The following is a 22,070-nucleotide window of genomic DNA, read 5'->3' as shown; positions in this document are numbered from 1 at the left end:
GCTGGAGACGCCTGGGCCATGGTGGTGAGCAGTGTCCCAGTAGGTTCCTGGCAGAGGTGGGTTAGAGCCACATCACCCCTGAACCCTTGAAGAGGAGTGGGGTGTCAGTGACCCCTCATCAAGTCCTTGAAAAGCCCCTTCCTTTCTTCCCAGAGAAGACTTCTTCCCCACCAAAGGTTTGCTCTCCTAGAGGCAGCTGGCACGGGGTAATGAGCCTTTCTGGGGCCTATGGTCTACACTCCAGAGAGTGTAGACTCTCACCCCAGAGACCGATTCCTCTCAGTGACAGCCATTCATGGACAGAATTGAGGAGCCTCTGTGCTCAGCACACAGGGACCCTGAGTGCTCAGGGGGCATTTCTTAGTGCCTGGCACTCTGCAAGGAGAGTAAGCTTGGTGCTTCAGTGCACGGCAAAAATAACTCCGCCCTTTATTTCACAGCTTGAGAGTGTCTGTGGCTGAGGCAGCTGATGGAGCTGCTGGACAACACAGGGTAGATGTTCACCTAAGTCCTCCTGGGTAAACCGCAGGTGCCAGGGACCACAAGGGATGAGCCCAGGCTGGGGCTGCTCCCCCTCAGCCAGATGTGCTGGCACAGCACACCCTGTTTCCCTCCAGGCTGATGATGCTCATCACCTATCACGGCGAGGTGCTGAAAGCCAGCGGGGCTCCCAGTGCTCTCAACACCACTCCAGACTGCTCCATCGTGCTTGCACTGGCCACCTCCTGCAGGCTCCTCCTCAGAGGAGCCCAGGGACCTCTGCAACCTTGTGCTGCTGGATGAGCACTTGACCCTGGCTGTGTGCCAGCCCTCAGGGCAGGAGAGACAGCCTGGGCCCTCTGCCACCCAGGTTCCTGGCATGCAGCCACCACCATCTTGGCTGCCCCATGACTTTAAATCCCAGGAAACACCCTGAGTGTTTCCTTAGCTTTCTCTGCACTAGCTCCACCACAATTGCCACTGGAACTCCTCTTCATATCAGAGGCCTCACGTTGGTGGGAAGGGCTTGAGCATGGCCCTCTGTGCCAGCCAGGAAGGCTGGGCCAGGCATCCCTCCAGCTGCAGCCCTTAAGTGGGAAGCTACAGAGCATCCACCTATCTGAGGCAGCACAGCCCAGGAGACATACACCATTTTCCTTCTGTCCTCTTGCAGGACAGCACAGCTCTGGGCAAGAGGCAGGTACCCCATGGCAGCGCTGCTGGGGGAGCCCAGCTTCCCCTCCCCACCCCAGGAAGGGCTGGGGCTCACATCAGCCACTGGGGCTGCTGCTGCTGCTGCTGCCACAAGCCACCAGTGGCCTGCAGCTTCAGGGAAAAGCACCCGGTTCAATCTCTCCCCTCTCAAGCCTCTTTTCCCCCAGTTCATCTGCCAGGACACACAGAAACCATGTCTGCCTCACCATTTATAAAACTTCTCCCAGTTGCTGTTTTACAATGGGCGCTGGCAGTGTCCAGCTGGGCCCAGGCCCCCACACTGGGCTCAGCTTGGAGCTGGTGCCTGCCATTTAGTGCCAGGAAGCTGTCAGTGGTGGCAGCAGGTGTAGAGGTTCCTGCTCTCTTGAGGCAAAGCAGGAACAGTTCAGGTTGACCCTGACATCAACCCCAGGGCCATGGTTGGTGGTAAGAGCTGATTCAGACCCTTGGAAAGTAGCTGGATACCGGGCAGCACAGCTGCAGTTCCACAGGCAAAAGGAAGGAAGCTCTAGAGCCACCAGCAAGGAGAGGGATCACAGCTGTGCTGCTGGGCCCAGACAGTTTTTCCCTCAGTGGCCAGCTCTGCTTGTCCACTTGTGCTGCCCAAGGGCAGAGGGAGGCTTAGCTAGGGCAAGACAAACTGAGCTCACACATTCCTTGCTTGAAAGGGCTAAAAATTCATGCAGGCAGTGGAGCAAGAGGTCAGTATGTGGAGGGGTGAGGGCAGGGTGGTAGAAAGACGAGTTGTCTTCAGCCCTGGTTGGAGACAATGGGTCGGCTGATGGTGCTGTTCGTTGTCATGGCTGAGAGCTCCCATCTGTAACACACCAAGAGGATACATTGAGAGAAAGCACAAACACAGTGCCCAGGGCCGGAGCACTTTGCTTCAGTCAGCCTCAACTGTAGTCTCCAGCCCAGCCCACCTCAAAGGTGCACAAAAGTGCCCGAGGCCCTGGGCAGCCCTGAGCCAGCACTGGAGCACCTCAAGGTCAGGGAGCACCCACAGAGTGACCTCCCAGCAAGGCACACCATACCTGATGTCGTGGGGAAGGCAAGACTGGTCCAGGCTGTACTGAATCACTGCTAGCTTACACAGCGTCTTCAGACTGGGGCCTGTGAAAAGAAAGCAGTTTAGCTACAGCAGGCCTTGACTGGACACCATGGAGGCTCCAGCATGATGCAATCAGTGCCACAGGAAACAGGGCAGGGTGCACACCAGGACAGGCTGGGGTGGTTTCTATGCTCCCATAAGAGGTCTGCATGCAGGAGTGCACAGAGTATGGCTGCACATCTGGCTGCACATCTGCCTTAAGCCAAGCACTGGCCAGACAGCTGTCTGTGGCACCTGGAGCCACACAGGGCCTGCTGACAGAGCACCTTGTGGCAAGAGGTACAGGCTGGGCAGGAAGTGCTCACGTACTGAAGTCGAGGATGTAGAGATCTGAGTGATCCATCAGGTCGAATTCATCACCCATTCCCTCCTCCGGCGATGGGCTGCAGAAATCAAGCACAGTGTGTTAGCCAGTGCTGAAATTCTTATACACCAGCCAGCCAAGGGCTGAGCAAGTCCGGGAATGTTCCTGGCCTGCCTGTCCTATGCAGGGGCCCTGTGATCACTCCTGCCCATCTGATGCCCCAAGCAGCACCTAAAGTCATCACTTTCCCAGCTCCTTGCAGAGTAGGTAGAGCTGCACAGAGCCAGGGAGTAGAAACCCACACCGTTTCCTCTGCAGAGCATGGGGGATCTGCCTCCTTTTCATGGATGACCAAGATGACTCCAGCCATAAGCCTCTCCCTCACCTCACCTGTCCATCACTCCTCATGTAGTTAAGATTTACTGGAATTATTTCAGCTTGGCCACTGAGATGCTGTAAGAGGAATGTAGAGAAAGCAGCTAGAAAACATCTGCACATGGCAGGGCAAGCAAAGACATTTCTCAGTCTGACTCAGGAATCACTTTGGACTCCAGCCACAGCTGGAGTAGTTGTGCCAAAATGGGGATGGCATTTCAGAAAACTGTAACTGAGCACTGAGCAGTGCAGCAGTCATTTTAAACCAATTCCAGTTTGCTGGTACTCCCATTTGATGTTGGTCCTGGAATGCTAATGAGGAACTATAACACCAGGCATTCCCAGGGAACAAACAGCCTCACCTATGGTTTCCTACCACAGTGGTCTTGATGGAAAAACCAAAGCACCTGAGAGGCTGGACACTGCATCTCCTTGCACAGAGAGATCAGCCTGTGCTGAAACAGGAAAACACTCCCATGGCTGACGGTTGTTGGGAGAATATGAAAGAAAGGAAAAGTGTTTTAAGTCCTGCTTTGATCTGTGAAAAACTAATTTAGTGTGTCCTCACTTCTTAGCTGGGACCTACCTCAGGCAGTGACTCCTCACCCCCCCCCCCCCCACCCCGTGTCACTTGCTTACCTACCTATGAGCCACTAAGCTTCACAGCTCATGGGACATGAAGCAGTACCTGTCCTCCCAGTTCCCCACCACCCCAGGCCAAACTGCAGAGCACAGCTCACTGCTGGCAGAGAAAACCTGCTGCTGATGGGGCCCATCTGCCCGGATACAGGCAAGAGCCCCTTTAACTCCACCTCGTGTGCTTACCACACCACAATCTAATCTCACATCCACGTCACAGGAAACCTAGACCATCCCTTATCTATCAAAGGAAAGCCAGCAGGCACCACATCTGTGGTTTTAATCACCAAAAGGCAAGCAGAAGGGTGAGCCCAGAGTTCAAGACCAGGCAATCCCCTGCAACTCACAGGCAGCAGAGTGCAGGGCAAACCTTTACCAGCCAGAGCCCAGCAAAACTGCTCATTTCAGCTGCAAAACTCACCCTGCACTCAGTGACAGCCTCTATTCTCTCACCAGAGCCAGGATTCCTAAGCCTTGTCAGGGAAAACACAATCTCAAGCCAAATCTGGAACAGCATCTCTTCAGCTAAACTGTTTTACAGCATTCCTTATCCCCTGCCTTCTTCCATGTGGATGGTCTCTGCACACTGAATTGCTGGTGGGCTTGGGAGGAAAGAAAACCAGACCAGGGCCACAAATGTGACACAAGTAATGGGAACACCAAGCTTCCTGGTCCCTTAAACAGGACACAAGTGACGAATTGCTCCTGGCCACATTAGGGGACCACAGCTGGGACAAAAAAAAAAAACAGGCTCTGGGCAGGATTACTGAGGAAACAAAGCCATAGGAGCAAGCAGCCTGCAGAAGTGCCTCTTCAGCAGTCTACAGAATGTGTGAATCCTGGAAGGGCAGACACAAAGGGGTTTTGCCTGCCCATCCCCCAGTGCTGCTCCCTAGAAAGCTGAGCCAGCCGGCTCATCCTCTGAAAATCCCTGCTGGACAGCCCAGGCTGTGCGATCCCTCCCCCTTCCCAGCCAGGGGAGCACAGGTCAGGAGGCAGACCACTGGGAGTTCTCCATTACAACGACTTCCTGGAAAACTTCTTATCTCTCCAGGCAGCTCCACAATACACCTGATAACTGTTACAGGAAGCGAGCACGGCCCACCCCCACCTCCCACTTCCCCAGCCTGCAAGACCCTCCCTCCAGCTCAAGCAGGCTGCATTCCTGGCTGCCAGGAGCTCTTCCGAGCCCACACTAGTACTGATGAATGTGCCCCTACTGGGGTTGAGCCTGACATAAGAAACAAGCTGAATTCTGAAGTGATTCAGTGGAGAAGACAAGGCACTTCTGCATTGCTTGGAATGTGGACCAAACTCCAAAAATCGTATTTGTTGTGGTTTGCTAGCATTTCCCAGGAGTGCCAAGGCTTAACATCACAGTTCATCTGCTGCTGTAACACAAACCTACACACAGCACAGCATCTGGGACCTCCCAAAACTCCCATAAAGCCCTGCCAAGCTTTCTGTTGTACTGAGAAGCACCCAGTACCTTTTGAGGAGGCTGGATAAATGCGGCACCTCTGCATACTTCACCTGCACTAAGCACTCCCTCACAGTCACATGGACGTCCTACAGCTAAGCACACCCCCCTGAACCCCTGGAACCCGAAGACCCTTCACCCCATCACACACTGGTATGGTCAGCAGAACCTGTCTTGCTTGGATCTCTGCCCCAAGCTGGCTTCGGAAGCATCCCCAAAAAGCCACTGCCAAAATTCCAGAGAGAGCCCCAATGCTCTACAAACCATGTGGAGAGCTGAAAGCATTTAAGATGCAAGGTAGATACTGGCAAGCAGGACTGTGCTCCAGAGCTGCAATTTGTCACTCCAGACAGCACAGAGTGTGTCCTGGTGATAGGCCACTTCCTTTCTTTTAGCAGCTGTTAAGGCTCTTGGCCACATCCAGCTGCCCTGCATCCTGACAGTATCACTTCCAGTGTTTGACAGCTAAATCCATAACACCAGGTCCCTGTTGTGAATGGAAATGTTGCTAAGGAGCAGTGGCACAGAAGGCAACATTGTCTTGCCATGTGTGTAGGCTCCTCAAACAGCTCCCAGCTGAGCTCATATCCCACTGCAGCCTGGCAGCAGAACCCACACTTGCCAACCGAAGAAAGAAGCTCTGGTGGGAGAAGCAGGGCAGCACGTAGGCAAAGGTAAGTCAGTCTGAGGTCTGCTCTGGCACAGCAGACTGAGACACGTTCCTTCTGACAACAGCATCTCCTCCCTTATCCCCACAGCCTCTTTGCCAGAAAACTTGAGCAGTGCAGAGCCCCTCCTGAGCAGCCTGTTTCACTGTTCTGTCTCTACATATACAAGATGGCTTGTCACCAGATGCTTTACAAGCTTACATGACACTTTCAGTCTCTTCCACGGCCTTTTTCCAGGGGAGTCCTGATGTACATGATTACTTGTCAGACAGGCTGACACTTGCCATGTGCCTCTGAAGCCCATCTGATACAGCGTGGGTCAGAGCATGAAGGGACACTGTGCTGAAGGGAGTGGCAAAGCCTCTGGAGGAGCCACTTCACACAACTCACCTGGTACCTCCAAAGAGGATGATTTTGTCCCCCACTCTGCAGCAGCATTGCCGGCGGCGAGGACATGGCCCTTTTCCCTTGGGCTCAATCTTCCTCCAAGAAAGAGAAACTAACGGGAGGAAAAGAGTGCAGCAGCTTGTCACAAGAGCTTGGCCAAGACCAGCTACAAACATGTTATGAATTCAAACAGATCACAGGAAAAGCAGAGGCCCAATACCCCACAGACACCAACTAGCCAATATCCATCCTCCCCCTCCTCAGTAATGGCTAAATGATGCACTTCTATGAGGTTGTTACTGAAGTGTCACTCAGATGCTAGTCACAGTCCTGGAGCTCTGCCTGCTGAGACAGGATTTGCAGTCGTATCATAGAATGGTTTGGGTTGGAAGGAACCTTAAAGATCATCTTGTTCCAACCCCCTGCCATGGGCAGGGACACTTTGCACTAAACCAGGTTGCTCAGGGCCCCATCAAGGCCTTTCACTTGCAAAGCCTGAGCACCAGGACCCACAGACTGCCATGGCAGCATAACCAACATAGCAGGGAGCTGTGCTGGGCACAGCTGCAGCAGCAGACAGGCAGCCTCCCTTCCCCAGAACCTGCTTCGGTCGCGATTTGGAAGAGGGAGACCCAGGAGCCAGCTCCATCTGCTGGCAGGCTGCGATCGCAGAGCACCCTGGCAGAGGTGCATCAGCTGCTGGTTCAGCTCGGCTGAGGGAGGAGGGTGTGCAGAGCTGAACCAGGTGGAGACAGCAGCCTTTGTTCTTGCTGCTCTCTGTTGCAAGGATGCTTGGGGGCGACAACGCACAGGACTGAAACCTGCAGGAGCTCTCACACCAGCTCACAATCAGCTTAGGGAGCAGCAGCCTGGCTGCTCTCAGGTAACTTTACTATGCAAAGCAATTAGCAAACAAAATGAATTTAGACAGTGAAATGTGCCTGAGGACCCCACAACGGCTCGCAGCTGACTGACAGTCAGGGAACCAGCTGAAGAACCACCCCTTCTGCTGCACAGTTGGTACCAAGAGAGGGTGATCCTGAAGCTCAGGTTGAATGGTTTCCCCAGCTATAGTCTCTCACTTCCCTCTATTTTCTCTTCTGTCAGTACTTTTGCATATTTAAGAACAAGACAAAAGTTTTTCTAGTGAAATACGTCTTTCAGCAATACCTCATTTTCCACTTTCTAACTGAGCTCTGGAAACATCTCAAGAAGGAACAGGCACGGTGGCAAATAACTGTCAGAAGAGCCAAGAGCCATTCTCCCCAAGCAGTACTCCTTGGACAGTATGTTCCTCTGAGCAACTCACATGCCTGAGAGCCCTGAGCACTACCACCGCAGCAAGTTAAAAGCACAAATACCTGGATTGAATTTCCAGAGGTCATGGAAGTGTCTGTTCAGGCGTGCATTGTAGCCACCAAATACATATAGCTCCCCATTGTAGCTAACTGTAGGGAGTAAGCACAGACATCAGAGGGCCACCCAGCAGCACCCTGACCCAAAATCAAACACAAAGCAACGTGGTGCTGGCTCTCCACCTCTCCTTACATCACCTTCATGTACAGTGTGGTGTGCAAGGCTTCTCAGTGGGGGGCAGCAGCTTTCCACAGAAACTGGGCTTTGTGCAGCCCTTGCTAACCCACACACCCACCCAGCAGAGCAGACACCCCTTCTAAGGCAGGCAGAAATGTCCTTCCACCATCCTCCACCCTCAGCACATCCACACTCACAGGCTGAATGGCTCCGCCGGCCCTCTGGGAGCACGGGAGTGGGAGGGGAGTCCAGCCAGGAGTTGGTTTCTGTATCAAACACTTTAATGCGGTTACAGTAGATCTCATTGTTGGAATGAAATGGCCCAAAACGATCAGCTCTGCCACCAAACACGTACATCTTTGTTCCAATGATGGTAGCTGAATGAAAGTCTCTCCAGCGAGCTGGAGTGCCCTGAAGGACAGAGTAAAAAAACAAAGACAAAAGAAAGAGTGCAGATTACCCAGGTAAATAACATGTTGTGATGGGGAAGTTGGGTGGCTGCCTTCTCCTGGAGAACTTCCCATCCTGTAAATCCCACCACATCAGCCAGAAGCTGGGAGGCAAGTGTGGGCAGCTACCCCAGAAAATAACAGATGCAAAACTTCCTCCACAAACCAGAGCAAAAAACAGACACTGACCTTGGCAGAGATTAAGGTCCACATCATGTTTGTAGTGTCCAATTTATGGATATCATTTGAAAAGCAGTCCGCCTGGAAGACAGATGAGCAGCTTGGTCACAAAGGGACTGAGAAGCCTGGTCACATCCAGCCCCAGAAAGGATGCTGCCCTACAGACCTGGAGTATCCCTCTGGACTTAGTACTTCCTAAGAGACAAGGTGCTTGCTCAGGCAGGACTTGCCACTTAACAAGAGGAAAGCAAAGCCCATTTCTTCCCAAAGGTATCCTGTCTCCCTGCATCTTTCCCATCTATTTGGTGCCCAGTTCTTCCTCCAAAGGCTGTCCTGTACATGATACATTCTTGGCAGGAACCTGCCTGCTCTCCATGTAGCAGCAGAAAAAAGAGGCATTATCGGGACAGTCGAACTGGCTCTGCTAAGGCTGCCCAACGAGAAGCAGAAGCTAAGATTACTTCTGGGAAGCTGAACATCTATGAGCAAATACACTTCAGGTTCTGAGGTCCCAAAACCCCATCTGCAGCTGGCTGCCTGGAAGAGACTGCATTCACACAAACTATGTGTGTGAATTCCTGCTCTTCCAGACACGGTAGAGAGCAGCAAGACAGCCAGAGGTTTATTTATCTTGGTCTTGGTTAAAAGCAAGACACATCTGAACCTCTCCTGCTGCTGTAATCAACAGAATGGATTTGGCCTGCTATCGTCCTCAGAAAAGAGGGAATAACCCAGAGACTTCTGTAACAGAGCCCCAGCTTTCTTCTGAACAAACAGACGTGATTTTGCACATCTTTTCTGGAGCCTAGTGATAGGCTGAAATTAAATTCACCCACTTCTTAAGATCAGATCATAAGGATTTTCTAAAAAGAGCATTAGGCACACTGACAGCCACTGCAGGATGAACTTTGGCTCAAGGTTTTCTTAATGGGAAGCCAACCAAATGTTTGCTGAAAGGGATCAGCAAGATGTCAGAGCAGGTAGAGACTACAGGGAACATACCCCAGACTAGGACAAAAACTCACAGCAACACTGCAGAAAGTGATTTTTCTGGCTCATTTCTGAGACAAATTAAAATAAATGTAGATCAATATATACTTGTTAAAAACCATTGTGTATTTATGTATCGACATCTGGCTGAGAAATGAGCCAGAAAAAAAAGATACATTTTTACCTCTTTGTGCTAAATATGTTTAGTGAAAGTTTAAAAAATCCAATACTTTTTTGGACTTGATTTTCCAACCACCTTCTCCACAGAGAAATTAGCATAACCTGGGTACTAATGCCATAACTTTGCTAAGTTACAAAATGACAGTGACTAGGAATACAAATACGCCCCCGTGTTCTGCCTCTATCAGTGTCCTGGGTATCAACACTCTCTTTCCCAAGGGTTCACCAATTAGCAGTTACAGAGACTACTCACCAGCTGTTCATAGCCTCCAAAGATAAACATGCTCTTTGCCAGGACACAAGCTGAGTGCCCATCTCTTGCCCCTGGGACCATTCCAGACACCTTTGGCGTGAACCACTTGTGCGTGTCTGAAACAAAAAAAAGAGGCAATGCTGAGAAAACACAGTAGGAGCTGGGGTGGGATAGTTCTGTTACTGCTGCTCTTAATTTCTAAGGCAAAAATCCTTCCTCTGCCATAGAGGCTGCAAGCTTTTTTGGACAAGGCTACCAGCCTGAGCCCCCACAGAGGGACACAGTGACACAAGTCTCAGCCTCTGGGCATGGCCAGTGACTGCCAGACCTGACAAAGAGCTCACATTTTAAGTGGGACTAGCACAACACCACTTGAACAATGAATCTCTTGCAAAGTGTACTTGTGAGTCACTTATCAACTCTGCATTCACATTTTCTATTACAATGGAGCAATAATGCTAAGTGGCTCAACTGACCTCATGGTGTGGAGATGCTCAGTAACTGATCATGAGGAGGAAAAACAGCTCTCAAACCCAGCCAAAAATCACTTAACCACAAAGCTCTCCATGTTAGCTGTAGTGCATATCCCCACCTCTGCAGCGCAGCTCTCCCTGTCTTATCTGCTCCACTTGTTACATTCTCATCCCTTCCTCACTTTCCATCCTTCACAATGCTCCCTGTGAGCCTGCACCAGACAGATTCAGCCCCTTCACCTGCCCACTCCAGGGGCTATCTTGATTTAGTAGATGACTTAAAATCCAGCCAGAGCTGTTCTCCACGCCAGGACTCCAGAGAGCCAAGCCAGCGACTCACTGCCAAGCACAAATGGGCACCTGCCCCAAGAGCTCAGAGAGGCACAGATTAGCCTCAAGGCTGCAGGAAACATTTCTCCCACCTTCCCTAATGGCTCTTGGCTGCCAAAACCAGTGCTTATTTCAGAGAGTCCTAACACTGGAGCCAAAGCATGAGGATGACTTCTCTGAACTTGGCTTGCGGACACAACTGTCCACCTATGCTCCATCTGGCACCACACAAAGGGTCTTGTAAGGTCAGCAGAGTCCCTGGGGAGCCTCCAGAAAGACAGCTCAGGGCTATCCGGTTCCTTTTCTTCTAGGGGCTGCTTCCAAACTCAATCACACTGTATCAGCAACAGCTCACCTGAGTGCAAAATGTTAAATTAGAGCTGGAAAATACCTCAATTCCTGATCTGCTCAACACCACAGGGGCAATACTGCACTCAGACAGGACTTTATTTAGCCTGATGTGACATGTGCAGTGGAACTTATACTACAGACATGGGGCTGTGACTGCCAGCCTTACTTTCCAGGAATGGCAGGCCTGTGTGCACAGACAGCTGCAGAGGGTTTGGAGCAGGCCTTTCTGTTAATTTTCACTTAATGCTAAAGCACTGGAGTTGCCAGGGAGACGAGGCAGGTCCCACAACAAAGCCTCTGTGTAGGCAGTGGTTTACGGGTGGCTTCTCAGCCTCACGTGTCAGGGGAAGGAAGTGGGAAACCCTGTACCACAAGCGGTAAGGTATTTCCTGGTGAAGAAAAGATCCCTTGACCAAGCACCAGAGCAAGCAGTTTCCTTGCAAGTCCAGCAAGACAGTTAGTGGCCAGTATTTAGATGGACTTGCCTCCAGAATCCAAATATACTCCTTTTCTTTCCTGACACTTGTGTCCATGCAGTTCCTGATGGTGCCTTTTCTCAGGAATTGCTCCATCAATGCTATGGAGAAGCCAACCAAAAGGCTCAAGGAGTCTATTTTTCACTTTTATCTAACTTGACTGATGTCTTCCCTGATTTTGCCATCCTGTCCCAGACTATTCCTGTGCTTTATTCCTCACTCTCCTTCATGCCTTTAGAAACAAGGACCACACTGGAAAGGAACCACAATCCTCAAGAGCCCAGCAAGCCCTTTCTTACTTCAACCTTCAGCCACAATTAAGGAATACTACATCACACAGAGAGAACACTTCAGTTGTAGTTGCTATCAGAGAGAGCACACAAAGCTGATAGAAAAATTAAACCAATTTTCATTATTAGACAAGTTCAGCAATCTCTGCCCAAAGGCTTTTACAGAGATTTAAGCATGCACACGACGGCTGAAACAGACAGCGACACCATTTCCTCCAGACTGTCATGTAGGGATAAGAAAACAAGCTGGGGAGCAGAGTGGGGGGTAGAGAGAAGATCTGATCAAGACTAGCTGTGACAAGGAAGAGTGAGAAGCTGGAACTTACTGACATCGAAAGCATAGAGCACATTGCAGGCTCCCTCTGTGTCGTTGCGACCACCCCAAATGTAGACGGTGTCGTCGATGAGCACTGCTGAGTGTCCATACCTCATGTAGGGCACCTCCCTCACGTGGTCTCGGCTGTTTGTCCACACTGGGGGCAACTTGATCCAGCGCAGAGACACTGGAAACACAAGTTTGAGCCCATGTCAAATGCTAAGCCTGCTAAATTGCTCACAGTTCATAACCCATCCCCGCGCGGTGCTTTTTACCCCGTGACAAGGTGCAGGAGCAGTCGAGTAAACAAGAGAAAGCTGTGTCTGACCCTGAGTAGTAGCTAGTTAAGAAATACAGAAGGAAGTCCTCTGGAAGCCCAGAGGACAAAAACAGGCTCTGTTCTATAACAACTCACAAAAAAGGTTTCCAGTCTGGCTCATCCTAGACTGTGAGTGAAGACACAGCATGCACACAAACAAATAGGGAGAGTAAAATGGGAAAGTATGGAGGTGACCATGAATGCAGACAGTACTTCAAGCTAGTGAGATTGCTGAAGATACTCAGAGCTGGAAGAATGGGCATCACAGAAATAACTCATGGCAGTAACATGCAAGGGAACTCCTGAAGGCATCACTTGGACTTAGCAGAGGCACAGTTTAAGTAAAGCAACTCAGCAGCTTTTTCAGTAGGAACAGGGTTGGTTTGCTTTTGTTTTGGTTTTCAAGCTATAGATGAGGTGGCTGTTTGCCTCCTTTAGCTCCATGTGCACTCGAGTTCTCCCTGCTAATCTTGCATTACTAATAGGAGCTCCTTGTGATTACAGGTTCTCCTTCCTGTGTGTCATGTCCAGCAGCAACAGAACAGTCAACAGGTATTAGAGAGTTTAATGTCAGTGCAAGAGCCACAGCAAGTGTTACACAGCCATTACATAAGAGGACCAGTCACCCTCCCTCTGCCACATACAGCCTCCAGGTTTGTTTTCTACATGGAGCTGATACAAAACAGAGCAGAAGATAGTCCACAGTTCCTCTGAAATACTCAGAAAGGGCACTGAGGAAGCACATCCAATGCTAAAGTCAAGTTAGACTGGATGTTTCCTACCTAAACCATAGTCTTCATCTTTGCAAAACTGACAAGAGATCCTTCAAAATCTGCTATCTTGGCTTTAGTACTGCCACCTGACAGTGCTAGCTGAGCAAGAGCTTGGGAAGCCACTGTCACTTCCCATGTGGTGGCTGCAGCATTCTGACACTTTAATATTTGGGAGTGGTAAGAAGGAAAGACAACACAAGAGCATTCCTTTGGGCGCAGTCATTATGCTTACCCAGAAGAGTGGTGCTCTACTTGGCACGTTCTGCAACATTCAAGGGTGCTGAGTGTGAAAGCCCAGTCCCTCTGGACAGAGGTGAACGTCACTGCTCACAGGATCCTGAGCTACACCCCTCTACACTGTGAGTGGGTCACCTTGGCAGCCCTCTGTAACCAATGCTTTTATCCCCGTTGCACATCAGTGTTAAATGAGTGAATTCACTGCATCTTACAGACAAACTAGGTTTGTCTACATGTGGGTGTTAGCAGAGCGTTCAGCACACTGTCCAGTTTCCAAAACTGGTCATTGGTTCTCCATTCCTGGCTCTGTTTTGCTGGAAACACCCAAGCATCCGTGCAATTTTTTAATCACGTGCCTAATTACAGGGAAATACTTAATGGACCAGTTCAGTAACCTCTTCAGTTCAAGGAGCACTCAATCAAGAAATACAACCTCTGCCAGCACAACCATGGCTCCAACTCAGCCCCATGAGAGGCACTGGCTACCCTACACAAATGGCTCCAGCTGCAGATGCTTTTCTGAGCTATGTTGTGAATCTGCATGATAGCTGTTACCAAAATGGGAAGGCCTCCCTCCTAGCCACATGCCCCTACTGACTCCATCATGCTGGCACCAGTTGTCAGCTGCCCCCGCAGGGAAACAGCTCAGATGTCTACACCTGGAATCTTAACTGTGTGTACTGGCTTGAACCCTACTCTTTCCACACTATGGGGAGCTGAGCATGGACATGCTGCAAGTTGGAGGGGGGACCTGAGCCAGCTCGGTATCAGCTCTTTGCACCTGGCTGAGCTCATGTTCACAGAGAACAAGGACAAACCGAGCCATTGGCTATGTGACTACTTCAGTGAGTCCTTATCCTAGCAGTCTAGATGAACTACAGCCCCTCTGTGTCCTGCAAGGCTGCACAAAGAAAGAGGCTCCAACCCACTCTGATAACTTTTTTCTGGAAATTAAGAGTCACACAGCACGATACAGAGTATGACACGTCAGGCAGCAGAAGGCAAGAAAGGCAATAATTGAGCCCGGCAAAGCAAGCCAAGCCCTTCGTGCCCCACAAGGACACGTTTACCTGCGTTGAAAACGTGGACGTCGATCTGCCGCAGGGTCTCATAGTCCTCTCCAGAGCAGTAGCCACCAAAGGAATAGACCTTGTGCCCGACAGCCACGGCCGCGTGGTTCACCCTCCGTGGCCCACCTTCCAAGTGCACTGCCCACCGTAGCATTCCTCCCTGCAAGCCAGGTGGTCTTCAGGGCCCCCAGTGCCACAGCCACATGCTTCCCGGGCCACTGCAATGTCAGCTGGCTCTGCAACACAGACACAACACCAAAATAACAAGATCCGTCCTGCAGGTCTTCCCATCTTCTTTGAATGCCTGCTACAGAAGTTATCTTAATGTATTCTCGTTCACCTGCCTCCCAATTGGAAAGGTTGCTCTTAGGAAGGGGACAGGGAGAAGGGCTCATAGGAGCAAGCAGAGATGCCCTTGCACACAGAACCCCTCGGGGTGGCTGCACAGGCAGCCCCAGCCAAACACCTTCGGGTGGGCTGGCCACGAAAACGTCACGTACGTGTCACAGCCATTTGTCGGCAGGAACGAAAACACAGCGAGAGCCAGCGGTGAAGGTGAAAAGAACAGACCCAGAGGAAAGAGTGTGCTCTTTGGACCAGTTCTGAGAAACAGCAGAGGAAAATATTAAAGCACCCAACAAAAAAAACCTCCAAAGAACCACCCCTACATAAAGCAACCAACTTCCCATTATGGGGGTGGGTGACAACATTAGCATTTGGACGCATTGATTTGAGCACTAGGGTTCAATTTAATTAGACACCAGAGAGCAAAAACCCCCTAATATAAGCAGAAAGCTCTTTGCTAATGCTCAGAAAAGGTCTTTTCCTCCCACAGCAAACCCAGGCATAACTATGAAAATTCTGTAGCAATCACATCTTGTTAAGCAACTGATACCCTCCATTCCTCAAACAGATGGCTTAGATACCATTTTAGAAAAGTCACCACAGCTGATTCTTGCAGAGATTCTCCTGCAGATTTAAGAATCTAGAGCAGAGTCCTGCCCAAATTCTTCAGGTCAGTTTTGAATTTTAACAGTTTTCTCCCAGCTGAAAACCAGCCATTAAGAAGAGATGTCAGCACTTCAGAGAGCACAAATAAAATTATCTTCTTTTATTTCTTGGTTCTAGGTTATTGAAAGATTCGGTCAGCATGCTCCCATCCCCACAAGCAGTTTTAGCCTTTGCAGAATCCAAAGAAATTTGGGGATGCCTTTGAACAAGGACTAAATTCCTATGCATAAAATTCCTACGATCTGCCCCATTTAATTCTGGAAACCAGTGAGTTCAGGCAAGGAGGACTCCCCTCCTTTTTCAGGTTTCTGAAGTAGCCAGAAGGCAGCAAGAGGGGCAGTGCCATGCTGCTCTGCTCCAGCTGGCCACCCCCAGCCAAACTCACTGCTTGGCAACCACCCTAACCTAACTGCAGTCAGTGACCCAGAAAGTTGCACCAAGCTTTGCTCTAGCAGGGGTGCTCCAGAAGGGCCCAGGAAGAGCCCCCATCTTCTACAGGCCATGCTTCAATTTCAGATCTAGCAGGTTTGAGGCTTTTTTCCTTAAGCAACTGTTTTTTTAAGCCAGGCAGCACTCTTGTCTAAGTCCTCTGCAAAGTTACAGAACAGATGAGTTTCCATGGAACCCACCAAAGTCACCTTCCAAGCTATTTTGAAGGTTTCACATATCTAAATCTGTTTCCTGCCTCAGTCACAAGTTATTCCTGAAAAATCTAACCAATATTTTCCACATAATTTCTTCTTGTTTAAGTGATTCTGTAAAAGACTCCTCAAGGAGCTTAGCTGGTCTTTATCACCAGCATCAATATTTTCAACACCCTTCAGACTGATCTCAGTCCAGGAGGACCAAGAGGATGAATCTTACTTCCAAGTTCTCTGCTTGGTTCCTACTGAGGTAGAGGAGCACAGCTGCTTGGCATGGCAGGCAGGCATTGTTACCAAAGCCTGGGAAAACTCTTCCTCACCCTTGGGACTTCCCTAGAGCAACGTGCAAGGATGCTGGTCCTGTCACTGCCACAGGAGCTGGTTATCCTGCCCCAGCAGTTCTGCTACTCTGAGCAGAAGGCAGCTCATCCCAAGAAGTTAATCTGGTCCACTGAGAAACAGCAGCACCAGGCCAAATCCCTGGCACTGCAAGAAAGATGCTGAGATTGAAGCGACAATGTTGAAATGCTGTTTCCAACAATTACTGGGGAAGTTTTCCCCCAAATGAGTGCTTTCCAGGTGACTGGCAGGTCTGGAGTGGTGGCGAGGGCTATGGGATGGGAGCTGGCTGAGCTTTGCCTTGCCTCTGTCCTGGGATACCCCTTTGGAGCAAACACAGAGCTCTGCCAGCACAGCCTCCTGCTGCCCCTCCTCAGAGCCAAGAAAAGCAAACACTCATCTGAACACTTCACCAAGAGAGAATGACCACAAGTGTGAAGTAATCTTTAGAGGGTGGTGGGAAAACACAGGGTTTAACAAGCTGTCAGGGTTTTTCCAAACCCAAGTGCTCTTCTCTACACTGTAATAAAAGCATCTGTGCAAAGCTCCCATCCTCCTGTTCTGCCACTGGCCACAGCCCTACCCTGAAACTGCCACATTTTCCTGATATCACCAGGCATTTGTTTGCCCCTCTTCAGCCACACACAGGCCTGGCCTCCCCTGCTCCCTGCACAGCCCCGTGTCCCAAGGATGCCTCCCCCACTCCACTCCATGATTTCTGTGCCCAGCTCCAGATTCTTCTCCCATCCCTTATATACAATCGTTTCTTTAGACCAATCTTCTGTCCCAAAGCAGTTTCCTCCTGCAAGCCCCCTCTGTGCACTATCTGCAAACAGGACTTGGACACATATTTGGAGGAAAAAAAACCCTGTATTTTCTGTCCTACAACTATGGACATCGTCAAATTCCATTTCTAGTTTGATTTCCAATGACAATTTATATTACATAAATAAACCACTTTTCAATCTCATTCCTGTGAGGATTTCTTAGTACAAGAAGTGCACTTGACATTAAGTTTCAGCTTAGATTTCTTTAAAGATCACAGAGGACACAGCCAAGGAAAGAGGGAAGCAGCAAAATTGATAAGAAACAACTTTCTAACAATTTTCCCCAACTGTATAATATTAAATTATGCAAAATACATTCTGTGGTTTCTCATTTAGGACACCAGCAACAGTGATGTAGGCTATAAACCAAAAAATATTGATAAGACAGAGGCAAGTTGTATTAGAGAACTGGGAGGGCACTGCAGGATGAGACAAACACAATCACAGCTTCTGTTCAAGCCACTGCTTCCTTCCACTGACACACATTAGCTCCTCACTTCCACCCTCCAAAAACTAACAGATCTCTTACTCCAAAGCATGCAATCCCCACAACTCCCCATTTCTCTGGTCTGCCATGATCTATCCAGAAATACAGTAAAGCACAGAGGATGCAGAAAAATTCTGAAACTCTGGTAGGTCCTGTCATTAACCAGGAATGCCAGGAATAAATACATGGCTAAAAATTAGGATGTGCTTCACTTACTGGCAAAGTACCTGATGCTGATGATGCTGGAAATTAAGTGAGCACAGCAGTATGTTGTTTCTTTGCCACAAAGCACCTGGAGCATTTCCCTGCTAAGCCAGGGAACAATCAGATTTAATTCAGCTCAGCCTTCTTCAAATACAGCACCTACAGACAGCACTCCTATATCTCTGAAGATGCACTTAATGCCTGAAACAACCTTCATCCCAACTGCTCCAGCTTACACCTAACAAGAACCTAAGAACACATCATATGGACATCTGAGATCAACAAAAATAACACTCAATAATCTCTCACTGGCATATCTTCCAAAACTGTTGCAGTGACTTGAGCACTGTGACACAGATAGAAAAAAAATCCTCAAAACAACAGCAAAAAACCAAACCAGTAATCATAGGTTTTAGTTGGATTTTTCACCTGTTTGTTCTATTGGCTTTAGGCTTACTATTTTCAATCCCTACAATTAGTTACGAAAATACTACATTCAAGATAGAAAGCTATTGAGCATCTCCAAGCACAGCAGCCAGGTGATATCTTAAAAAAAGACCCCCATATATCCTTGGATCCACTTCTTTGCTCAAAGGGAGCTCATTGGGCTCTCTCACTCCTCTGTGCACACAGAGGGAAACCTGGAGCCATTTCTAAAAGCCACTGAGATTAGCCTTGCTGCATCCAATTCCCAAAGCAAGGGGGAAAAAAATCTCAGCAGCGAGTGGGCTGAATTTTCAAGGACTCATTCTGTCACCCCCAGAATTACAGCAGCACCCCAAGAAGAGCAGCCCTACCCTGCAAAGCTGCTCCAGAGAGCAAATCCTACCGTGTGGCTGCCCCAGTCCTGTCTCCCAAAAGACACCAGCCACAAGGTTTAGTAACCCTTAAAATAGCCCAGCCAGTTCACAGCAGTCCATATAGACAGTGCTATTTCAAGCACATCCAACATACTGTTAGAGATAACATGAGAACAACCCGCTTTCTTCACTTGGGCTTGACATTTATCTAATGCTTGGAGCATTTGTGCTAAGGCAGTGTGAAACTGCAAGCTTGCACATTCAGCAGCTCGGACACTCACAATGCAACTCCAGCCCCAGTAAACTAGACGGTGCTAGAACAGCCCTGGAACTCGTGAACTGAGCCTGCTCTGGAAGCTCATGCTAGCCATGGGAATCACAGACCACAGCTGCTCAGGCACAAATGTATCCCAGACCCCCCCCCCCCCCCCCCCCCCCCTACAGCCAGCCTCACCATCTCCTTATTGTTCACGAAATATTTTGCCCACTGCTGACTTACTTTTGCCTAAAGCCTAGCTGAGATTCTGCACCTACTGAGCTGGCTTCTATTCTTCACCTTGCTTCCCAAACCCCAGCTTCTCTATGAAGTGCACCTAAGTTCTGGAGATACTGTTGACCTGCACTTGCCCATCAGGAATTTGTCTCAGCCTGTCAAGCTGTTTCTGCTATGCCAAGGGCAGCCCTTGTGCTGGGAAGCAGGCTCAGGAAAGCCGAGCTGACAGCCAGTGGGGCATTTCTTGCTTTACATAGGGCTACAGATCAGTTTGTTCCTCTGCTCTTCTGCTGCACTGACACTGATCCCCAGGCAGAGTGGTCTGCTGGGCTTGGGCACACACAGGGCAGGCTCACAGGTGCCAGCCTTTCCTCTGCCTGGCACATAGGACTGGAGAAGACCAGGCATGCAGCCCCACACCAGGCACAACTGGGTGAGAGAATAAATGGTCTGGAACCTCATGAGCCCACGGGATGGAGAGGGAAGGCACAGCAGAGGTCACGCCAGGGCACAAGGGCAGCCTCCCTGACACACCTGTCAGGGGAGGATAGGGATGCGAGGGGTCACGGAATCCTTTAGGGATGGAGAAGACCACCAAGACCACCGAGTCCAGTCATTAACCCAACACTGCCAGGCCCACCACTAACCCATGTCCTGAAAGTGCCACATTTACAGATCTTTGTAACACTTTCAGGCATGGTGACACAACCATTTCCCCGGGCAGCCTGTTCCAATGCCAGACTACCCTTTTCGTGAAGAATATTTTCCGAATACGCAATCTAAGTCTTCCCTGGTGCAGCTTGAAGCCCTTTCCTCTTGACCTGTCCGTTGCTACCTGGGAGAAGAGGCCGGCCCGCACCTGGCCAGCAATCTCCTTTCAGGCAGGCGTAGAGAGTGGGAGGGTCTCCCCTGAGCTTCCTTTTCACCAGGCTGGACGCTCCCAGCTCTCTCAGCCGTTCCTCACTGGAATGACTCTTTGGACCCTTCAGCAGCTCCTTTGCCCAGCTCTGGACACACTCCAGCACCCTTGGCCGCCCCTCCCCGCCCGAGTCCCTCGGTGCCGCCCCGAGCCCCCACCCGCGGGCCCGGCCGAGGGAACCCGGGCAGGGCGGCGGCCCCGCGCCCCCGGCCCTCACGGAGGGGTTCGGCGATGCCTCCTGGCCTCGGCCTCACCCTCTCCCGGCCCCGGCACGGCCCCGGCGGCTCCCCCCGCCCCTGCGGCCCCAGCCCCGTACCTGTACCCGTACAAGGAGCTCCGACAGCCCCGCTCCGACAGCAACTCCCACCGCTCCCTGGGACTTGTAGTACGGTGCGGGTCCACGGGCGTCCCCGCGCCGGAACGGTGCGACCCCCGACAGGCCTGTCCGCGGTGCCGAGCCCCGGCCCCTCTCAGGGGCGGCTCCCTGGGCGCCCCGCCCGGGTCCGGCCCCGGCGCGCTGCTCCAGCCCCGGCCCAGACCGAGATGTCCACACTCGATAGCGACACTCGATGGCACCGGCGGCGCCTCCCGCCGCGCCCGGGGCCCAGTTCGGGACTACAACACCCACAGTGCCCCGCGGCGGCAGCGGCGGTTCCGGGAGGCTGCGGCGGCGGCTCCTCGGCGCCGCGCCCGGTGCATGGCGGTGGTGGGGAGCATGGGCCCCGAGCGCGTCTGTCCCCGGGAGCCCGGGCCGCCGGAGGGCCCTGACGGCGCGGCGGGTTGGAGCGGCGATGAGGAGGAGGAGGAGGAAGAGGAAGAGGAGGAAGGCGGCGGATATTTGTATCAGCCGCTGAGCCAGGAACCGGAGCAGGGCGTCGGCGACGCGGGCCCCGGCCTGCAGGAGCGGCTGCAGGTACCGCCCAGCGCCTCCCGCCGGGCCGGGGTTGGGGGCAGCCGCGGTCCCGACCCCCGCTGCCCGCCTTTCTCCGCAGATGCTGAGGCTGCACCTGCCCGACCCGCCGGTGGACAGCGAGGAGGAGAACGAGGAGGCGGCAGCGGAAGGCGCCACGGCTCAGAGCAGCCACAGCTCCATCCCCATGGATGCAGGTAACCGCGTCTTCGGCAGGACCTTCCCAGGGCTCCGCCGCGGTCTCACGGCCTCTCTTGTTCCCAGAGCATGTGGAGCTGGTGAAGAGGACGATGGCCAGCGTGAAGCTGCCCACCCTGGGCATCCCTGCCTGGGCCAGCCAGATCTCGGAGGAGCAGTGGAAGGATGTGGTGCAGCGCACGCTGCAGGCCCGGCAGAGCCTTGGCAGCCCCCGTGCTCAGTGGAATTGAGGGCTGAGCTGTGGCACAGGGGCTGCAAACCCCCAGCCCTCCCTCCATCCTGCAAGCACCCACTGCCTCCGGGCCAGGTGCTGACAGGACTTGCCAGTATCAACCTTCCAGTTCGTCCCACTGACATTGTCTGGTTTTCCTTCCCACTCCTTTTTCTTGGTTCTGGTGGTTGCATTAAGTCAATGTGATGACCTTGTGTTGGCTTCCTCTGCCTCTCAGGAGGCAGATGGGTTTCCATGCCTGGATGCAAATGGGGTGATGGGGCCTGGCTGGCTTTGCCCAGATTCCTTCAGGACAAACACTGGACTTGGCCTCAGTGTTGACAGTACCAGAGAAGACACTCTCCAGGCTAGGGCTCCTCCTCTCAGGATAGGGTCTCTGTGTTGGAATATCACAGGTGGAGCGAGATGTGTCATTCCAAGAGATTGGTTTTATTTAGTTCTGTACATACAGGGACATCTGTACAAAATCCAACACTTTCATACTATGTAATGCTCTACGGAAAATAAAGTACACCATATGTACATATGAACTGTAAGCAGCTTAATACTTGTGTCCAGGGTGTGAATGCAGTAGTTTTGCTTTTTCCCTTGGGAGGAGCAAGCCAGGTGGAGTGGAAGAGGCAGCTCC

At 51.3% G+C, this 22,070-nt stretch overlaps 2 protein-coding genes across 2 annotated transcripts; one reads left to right on the top strand and one right to left on the bottom strand.

Annotated features, from left to right (window-relative positions):
* Positions 1 to 1,385: 1,385 nt before the first annotated feature.
* Positions 1,386 to 20,554, bottom strand: KLHDC3 (kelch domain containing 3). Its single transcript, XM_062490719.1, has 11 exons — positions 20,419 to 20,554; positions 14,379 to 14,614; positions 11,990 to 12,166; positions 9,744 to 9,859; positions 8,330 to 8,401; positions 7,889 to 8,102; positions 7,520 to 7,606; positions 6,162 to 6,270; positions 2,615 to 2,688; positions 2,229 to 2,307; positions 1,386 to 2,011 (listed from the first exon to the last, which is right to left on the bottom strand). The coding sequence occupies exons 2-11, from the start codon at positions 14,530 to 14,532 to the stop codon at positions 1,945 to 1,947; spliced, it is 1,149 nt and encodes a 382-aa protein (XP_062346703.1). The 5' UTR covers positions 14,533 to 14,614; positions 20,419 to 20,554; the 3' UTR covers positions 1,386 to 1,944.
* On the top strand, positions 19,590 to 21,972 carry MEA1 (male-enhanced antigen 1). Its single transcript, XM_062489131.1, has 4 exons — positions 19,590 to 19,616; positions 20,113 to 21,015; positions 21,095 to 21,209; positions 21,277 to 21,972. The coding sequence occupies exons 1-4, from the start codon at positions 19,590 to 19,592 to the stop codon at positions 21,438 to 21,440; spliced, it is 1,209 nt and encodes a 402-aa protein (XP_062345115.1). The 3' UTR covers positions 21,441 to 21,972.
* Positions 21,973 to 22,070: the final 98 nt, after the last annotated feature.

The sequence above is a fragment of the Cinclus cinclus genome, chromosome 3, assembly GCF_963662255.1.
Source record: "Cinclus cinclus chromosome 3, bCinCin1.1, whole genome shotgun sequence".
NCBI classification, from domain to species: Eukaryota; Metazoa; Chordata; class Aves; order Passeriformes; family Cinclidae; genus Cinclus; species Cinclus cinclus.
The sequence above is the reverse complement of the archived record's forward strand: the minus strand, read 5'-3'. Positions and strand labels throughout refer to the sequence as shown.